Below are 8043 nucleotides of genomic sequence, written 5' to 3' on the forward strand. Positions count from 1 at the left end.
TGAGAGGCAGAGAAAGCAGTGGTGGTGGGAGATGAGCACCTATTATTGAATTGCATGCCTCTATAATCAGCACTCGGGCTTCTTATCAGTTTATAAGGGACTGTCCACACTTTATGGCACCTTACCATTTATTTCATGCATTTGATGTGATATCATACTGGACTTTATGAAATATTATGCACTTTTACTATTATTGTCTATAGATTAATAAGATTGCACTGCACTTTATTATTTGAAGCAAAGCCCATGTGCACTGTGCACTGTCTGTTCTGTAGGGCTATATACAGAATTTCTAACAGCTGTGTGTTTCTATTGAAGCACACGGTGTAGGGAGACATACCTGTAGTCTCTGCAAGAGTGGTTCCATAAGATGCTGCAAGAGAAAGGAGCTGCCCTGAAACAGAAAACCTAGGGCAGCAGTCATAAAAAAATATCAGATATATCTGTGAAGTTATCAGTACTCTTTTATAACAAAATCTATTTTTTTTTAAATTTACCTTTAAAAAAAATTAGAGAAATGTAGGTTTTAACCTTTAAGATCTAAATGAGATTATATCATAAAGTACTAAAGGTTGTTAGAATCATATTTATATTTGAAGTTTGCAGTTGTTGAGTGTCACTAGCAGTAAAAACCACATGAGGGCAGTATTTTTCCACACAAACCTGTGAAACAGTATATTAGAAAAAAAAATGTTTCCTATTTGAAAATAGTTCAAAGTAAGATTTGCAGGAGTTGTTGGCACTGGCAGCTGAACTTCTAAGGAAATGATAATATCTGTACTTGTTTTATGCTAACATTACCAGCTGTTATTTTTGGTGTGATTGTAATGATCCATAGGAAAGCAAAAAAAAAAAAAGTCATATCGTGCAATATGCAATACAGGACATTGGAATATTTAATCTGTTTTAACAGATTAAAAAATAAATTGGAGCATGTGCAACTTCAAAGGGGTCTGCAAAGCCACATCTGCATTTTCTGTGTGTTAACGAGAGAGCTGTGCTGTGACCACTATTACGTTGGGCTATTTTAGAAAACATACGATGGAGAGAAGGGATACATTTAACACAACAATATTTTTTTCATTTTAGACTAGGGAAATGCAATACATAATATGTTTTGGAGAGGGCTTTTATTACATGATACCACTCAAACATATTTTTTATTTTTGGATAGATGCCAATAACATGAGCCTTGCCAGCTATTTTTTTTTTTTTAAGTTTAGAAATTCAAATACATATGCAGGCTGGTGAAGGACACAGTTCTGCCCCTTCCAGTTGTAGAGTTACCAGTGCTTAGATGTGGTAGCTGCATTCATTTTTCTTTATTTCCACCTAGTGATTCTGTGAGGGAAACACTATGGTCCCAGGATGGCAACACTCACTCAATGTACTGTATGTACAGAGGAGCAGCATTGTCACCCTTGGACAGGACTACAGAACACCTCCTACTTTCCTCTTCTTCATAACATAGAGGGAGATATTAACCACTTAGGGACCAGGCCTATTTCTGACATTTGTTGCTTGCAAGTTAAAATCAGAATTTTTTTTCTAGAAAATTACCTAGAACCCCCAAACATTATATATGTGTGTATATATATATATATATATATATATATATATATATATATATTAGGGCTGTGCATCTTCACTTACCTCACGATTCGATGCGATTACGATTATTAGGGTCGCGATTCGATACGATTCGATTCCGCGATGCATCACGATGTATCACGATTACTGCCCAATGCCCATGCCCAGCCCACTGCCCAATGGTTTTCAAAACTTTATAAAAAAAAGTCACAAATAAAAGAATCCTTTTTATTTTCATTTGCTTCGAAGGACACTTTCCTGGACCCTGTCATGGCCTGCAAGCCCTGCATAATTTAGTGCACTTGCACTGCAAACATATAGGAAGGTCTGAAAATGCAAACAGCATAGCAGAGACAGGCAACAACACTAGTATTTTACTAGAAGTAACAGTAAAATTAGTAAAAAAACTGTAGTAGTGCAGTTTACTGCTTCATAAAAGAAAATATTAATATAAGCCAGGCCTACCACCATTTAAAGTACAACTAAAGGCCAAACTTTTTGGATTTTGGATAAAGTTTGGCCTATAGTTGTACTTTAAGGCAAGCCAAGATAGAAGAAGCCAGTCAGCCAGCCAGCCAGCCAAGCTAATATTCTTGTGAAAATGGTCATCATAAATTCCCACAAAACATTATATATAAATCCTTTTATGTGAATATGCATTGCAATAAATTCCAGGTGTGCCATAACCTGTCCTCTACAAAACAGAGCACTTCCTGACTAGTAGCAAACATCAAGGGTGAACCTGACAATAGTGCACTGCTGCATAACTTCCATGTTCACCGTGATGTTTGTTTCCCTCTGCAACTGCCAGTCAACTCAAGTGAGTTGATGGATTGGCTGCTAGAGGGGAGTTACAAATATAAGCTTTAAGCTTATCAATTCACTTATGTCACTTTTTTTTTTTTTTTCCGTTTCGAGTATTTTATTAAATAATGCAAGTGAGTAACAACGTTTGACATACAGAATAATGCAAGGTAATGTAAACAAAGCTCGGTAACAGAGCATGACCAATAACTGTAACTACAGCAAATCGTGAGGGTTAGTAGACAAGCACTTATGTCACTTTTATGTCACTTACTTTACAGAAAACGTTACCTGTCCTGCAGACAGTCTCTGTCTCTACCACGATTAAACCCAACTGAAGCCAAGCCAAAGCCACCATTAGAGGAAGGAAAACCCTTGACAGAGTAAATCATCAACTAAAGCTTAAACATTGAGTAAATCTTCATGGGATCACAAAAAAACACACAACACGATTGTCTGCATCAGAATCATGAGAACTGAAGAAAGGTTTGGCATTGCCACACTGGTACAACTCAAGGCATATAGGTTAGGTCAGGTTTGTGTGTATTTGTGATCCAGTAAAGATTTAATCAAGGTTTTACGCTTCAATGTATGATTGATTTAATCTTTCAAGGATGTCCTTTCCTGTACCGTGGCTGCCTGGCTTGCCTTCAGTTGTCTAGATACACTTTTACCTTTAGTATTTGTTTGGTTGAGGGAACCCCCTACACTTGCTATTGCTACAGAGTACAACAGACCAGCAGACAGACATGCGTTGCAATAATTTCCAGGTGTGTGCCATAACCTGTCCTCTACAAAACAGAGCACTTCCTGACTAGTAGCAAATATCAAAGGTGAACCTGGCAATAGTGCACTGCTGCATAACTTCCATGTTCACCGTGATGTTTGTTTCCCCCTGCAACTGCCAGTCAACTCAAGTGAAGTGAGTTGATGGCTGCTAGAGGGGAGTTATACAAATATAAGCTTAAGCTTAAATAATTATCAATTCACTTATGTGAATGGACCGTTTTTGAAAACAAGCCATTCTCCATCTCCCCAGTGCTAGAAAAGCTGTAAAAAATATAAAATGTTCCAGGTTCACTGCGATTGTGTTTGCCCCTGCCATTGCCAGTCAACTAAACACAGTGTGTGTGTGTGTGTCGTGACTACTCAAAAGCTTATACGCAGCCTCATCAGCATCAACTCAAAACACACACACTGTGTGTGTGTGTGTGTTGATTTAATGCTAGAGCTGTGTTATAAGCTCTTGAGTTGTCACGACAGTCAGTCAGTCAGTCACGTTACAGAAAGAAAACTTTACCTGCACTGCACTGAGCAGCACTCTACCATGTCGATTACATCTGTAACTGAAGCCAAGCTAGCCAACAAGCCACCATTAGAGGAAGGAAAATCCTTGAGAGAATAAATTGTAAACTGAAGCTTAACCTTGAGGAAATCCTATGGGGGTCACATTCACAAACTCACAAATATAGTATATTACACAAGAATCCACAATTGGTGTTTGTGATCCAATAAGATAAGATTTACTCGAGGTTAAGCTTCAAATGTACAAGTAATTTCTCTCAATGATTTTCCTTCCTATAATGCTGCACCGTGGCTGGCTTGGTGTCAGTTGTCTAGAAGAAAATACACTTTAATATTATTTATTTGGTTGAGGGTTAAATGAACCCCTAGTACTTGCCTAGACACTTTTAGTGTGAAGCAACGGAACGGATTATGGATTGGAAATGGACACATTGGACAGGACAATCTTCAAAAACAAACCATCAGTGCTATAAAGCTATAAAACAAGACTGGTGATGTGACTGACTGGTGACTGGCGGCAGACTGAATTAGTAACTACTAATTCATTAAAAACATGAATTAGTAATTATTTCAGTGCTTAGCATTTGGGAACATGTAGGTTTTTCTGTAAGAACACTAGATGATCCACATGCTCAGGTTTAAGACTGCTTCTTTTCGCTGTTATAACATCTCCTGCAGTAGAGAAAACCCGCTCTGCAGATACACTTGTACCTGGGATACACAAGTATTGCTTTGACAGCTGAGAGAGGAGGGGGAATATGACCTCATGCTCACGCCACCATTTTAAAGGGTCCTCAGTGAGAGGCAGAGGTGGGGCTTTACAGTATTTTTCCATTTCATCTTCTGCCTTGGCATAGGGGGTCTTAGGTTCTATTGCACCATCAGTGAAAGACTGCCCCAGCAAAGTCATGAGCAGCGATGTTGTGGCCTTTTTTTTGGGAGGAGAATGGCTGTCCTCAATGGGTGTTGTTTCTTCTTCCACAGTTGCTTTTTCAATAGGCACTTCATCCACATTTGTCCTTCTATTAGATGCAATCTGTGTGTTTGAACAAAAGATAATAGTATAAGAAGAGCTGAACTAACTAAGAGTGTGATTCATTGATGAGGTGTGGGAAACTGCACAGTAATCCATACCATACAGTTCCACTTCCCACACCGCATCGGTGAATCAGGGCATGTTATTACACAACACAATGTAGCTGAGCTTCTAGCTGTCTGGCAGGAAACATGATGAAATTCTAATTACCTCCAAAGATGCAGCCTCCTCAGTCACTCCTCTGTATATCTCCGATCTCTCCTCCTCTGTGAGAATAAAAGGCAGTCCTTTAAAGCGAGGATCCAGAGCAGAGGCTGTATGAAGGATCTTCTTCTCTGCCTCACTGCTGTACCTCTTCAGGAGATCTGTTTTGATTGCATTCTTGATCTCATGGGTCATGGCTGTGTCTCCCATGGTGTCTGTCATGCTCTGGAGCAGTTGTGCATTTAGAGGGGCAATGAGAGACACTGTTGGGTTGCGCTCTTCTGACATCAGCAAGGTTGCATCCTTCATTGGCTTTAATGCACTGACAGCGTCCTCTGCATTTGACACATCTGTTTCATTGAGAGTGCAGAGATCAGACTCTCCTTTTCTGACTTCTGGAGACAGCAAGGTGGCACAAACTGCAGGTTGTTGTTCTAAGAACCTCTCGACCATGTCATATGCGCTGTTCCATCTTGTTGGCACATCAGTTATTAGCTTATGATTCTTCAGGCCCAGACATTTCTGTTTCTCTTTTAGACAGTGGCTTATTATATATATTATATATATATATATATATATATATATATATATATATATATATATATATATATATATATATATATATATATATATATATATTATATATATATCTATATATATTTTTTTTTTTTTTAGCAGAGACCTTGGAGAATAAAATGGCAGTTGCAATATTTTACATCACGCGGTATTTGCGTTCATCTTTCAAACGCACTTTTTTTTGGGGAAAAAATACACCACTGAATTAAAAAAAAAATAAAAAAAAAGTAAAGTTAGCCCAATTTTCTTGTATATTGTGAAAGATGATGTTATCTTCAGTAAATAGATACCTAACGTGTTATGCTTTAAAATTGCACGGGGAATGGCGACAAACTGCAGTACTTAAAAATCTCCATAGGTGACACTTTAAAAAATATTAATGGTTACCAGTTTAGAGTTACAGAGGAGGTCTTTTACTAGAATTATTGCTCTCACTCTAACGATCATGGCGATACCTCACATGTGTGATTTCAACACTGTTTACATTTGTGGGCGTGACCTGTGTTTTCTTTGTCGCGCGAGCAAGCGGTGATGGCTGTGCCTTAAAATTATTAATAGTCAGTGACAGGTACACTTTATGGAGGGATCTGGGGTCTAAAAGACCCAAAACTCCTCCTCTGCACTTCAAAGTATTCAAAACTACAAAATCTGCGTTTTTTAATACTTTGGATTTTTTTAAATTGACGCTGTTGGCTGCCGAGTAAACACGGAAGTGACATTGTGACGTCACTTCCAGGTTACTACATTGGAGATCTGATCAAAGCCGAATCAGGCTTTGTTTGGGACTCCAGTCAGCCAATGGGACAGGAGATTTGGGCAGCGTGGCGGAAGGCCTCCCACTGATTGTGATAACGGCCGAGCCGCTGCTTAGCCACATTGGTTATTATCACATAAAAGCCGACTGTTGGCTCTAAAAAACAGTACCAGGGTGATGCCTCTAGCTGCAGGCATCACCCCGGTACAACTACTTCCTCAAAATGATGTATTGGTACGTGATTTTGCGGGAAGTGGTTAATGTAGAATTAGGCCCCTCCCCCCCCACTAAAAATTTAATATTAAATTATTAAATTATTATTAAATTAACAGCTCTTAGATTTTGTAGTCGCATTCTTTATTACAGGTACTTATATAACGTCGTCAATTTATGTAGCGCTTTACATATACAGTGTATTGTACATTCACATCAGTCCCTGCCCTCAAGGAGCTTACAATCTAAGGCCCCTAACTACCCCCTTGTTCAAACATACACACATTAGGGGCAATTTAGACAGGAGTCAATTAACCTACCAGCATGTCTTTGGAGTGTGGGAAGAAACTGGAGTACCCAGAGGAAACCCACGCAGGCACGGAGAGAACATGAAAACTTCATGCAGGTAGTGCTGTGGTTGGGAGTTTTCTGTTTTTAGGATTTTTTTTTTTAATTTTCACCTAGTAATCCAGCCAGTAAGTTTGGTTTTGAACTTCCTTTACCAGGCCAAGCTGTCCAGCAAAAGTGGCAGTTAGAGGGTTGAGGCAAACTATTTATCACTGACAAAGGTGCTTATTCCTTTATGTAAAACCTTTTTCCCAAAAGGAAAAAAAAAAAACAGTTTGCTGTAACTGCTTATAAGGTGTTTTCTGAAGTTTGGCTTTAATCTATTAGTCAAATCCATCCAAAATCTGCTAGTGGATCTAACACTACACTCTCCCCAGACTGACAATGCTGCTGTCCAAAGGTGTCTTTGTTGCTCTTCCAGTGGAGTGGAAACACTCTAAGATAGGAAGCATGTTACTGGTCATACCACCAGGAGAAAATAAAGGGGGGGGGGAGCCTAAATACAACAAAAATAACGCAGCCACTAGATTTAAAGTGTTAGTAAACCCAGTACCCTGCATTCACTATATCTGGTCTCCCACAGTACACAGAAAATGGAAATGCAATTCTTTTAATAAGTATAAACTGCTAAATACCTTTTCTCATCAGCAGTTAGAGCAGTCTTATGACTTCTATTAGTGTCTGGTTAAAGCTTGTAGGAGGAGTTTTCATTCTACTCTGACTGTCCTGTGAGGCTGCATGACCCCTGACCCTCTGTCTGTGCTAATTGGCCCTGTGCTGATCACATTCACCCACCCAAGAAAAAAAAAAACTCTCTATCAATACACACCAAACTGAGCATGTGCAGCCTGTCCCCTAGTCTCTGTTCTATCTGCAGATGGTTTGGGGACATGACCTAAAACGAACTGGAGGAAAGTTCAAAACTAATCTTAGAAAATATTCTTTTACTGAAAGGGTAGTTGATGCTTGGAATAAACTTCCAGCAGATGTAGTCAACATGCTTGGGACAAACATAGATCTATTTTTAGACAATAAGGCTACATTCACACCTGAGCGTAGCGTTTCTGCGCATTTTTACCGTGATTTTTACCTCGATTTTACCGCGATTTTTGTGCAGGCGTTTTTAGATTGAATAGAGACCAATGGAAAACGCCTGTAATCTGCCCAAAAAGAAGCTTTTGTATTTTTTTGAGCGTTGGGCGTTTTGCTCACA

At 39.0% G+C, this 8043-nt stretch overlaps 1 protein-coding gene across 1 annotated transcript; it reads right to left on the reverse strand.

Moving 5' to 3' along the window:
- Positions 1-4276: 4276 nt before the first annotated feature.
- On the reverse strand, positions 4277-5392 carry LOC309551428 (E3 SUMO-protein ligase ZBED1-like; the record flags this gene model as incomplete). The annotated part of the gene is made up of 2 exons (XM_082252005.1): positions 4277-4735; positions 4946-5392. 2 exons carry the CDS (start codon positions 5390-5392, stop codon positions 4277-4279), a joined length of 906 nt encoding a protein of 301 aa, XP_082108131.1.
- Between the last annotated feature and the right edge of the window lie 2651 nt (positions 5393-8043).

Source organism: Pelophylax lessonae (assembly GCF_965119305.1).
Source record: "Pelophylax lessonae genome assembly, chromosome: 3".
Classification (NCBI taxonomy): domain Eukaryota; kingdom Metazoa; phylum Chordata; class Amphibia; order Anura; family Ranidae; genus Pelophylax; species Pelophylax lessonae.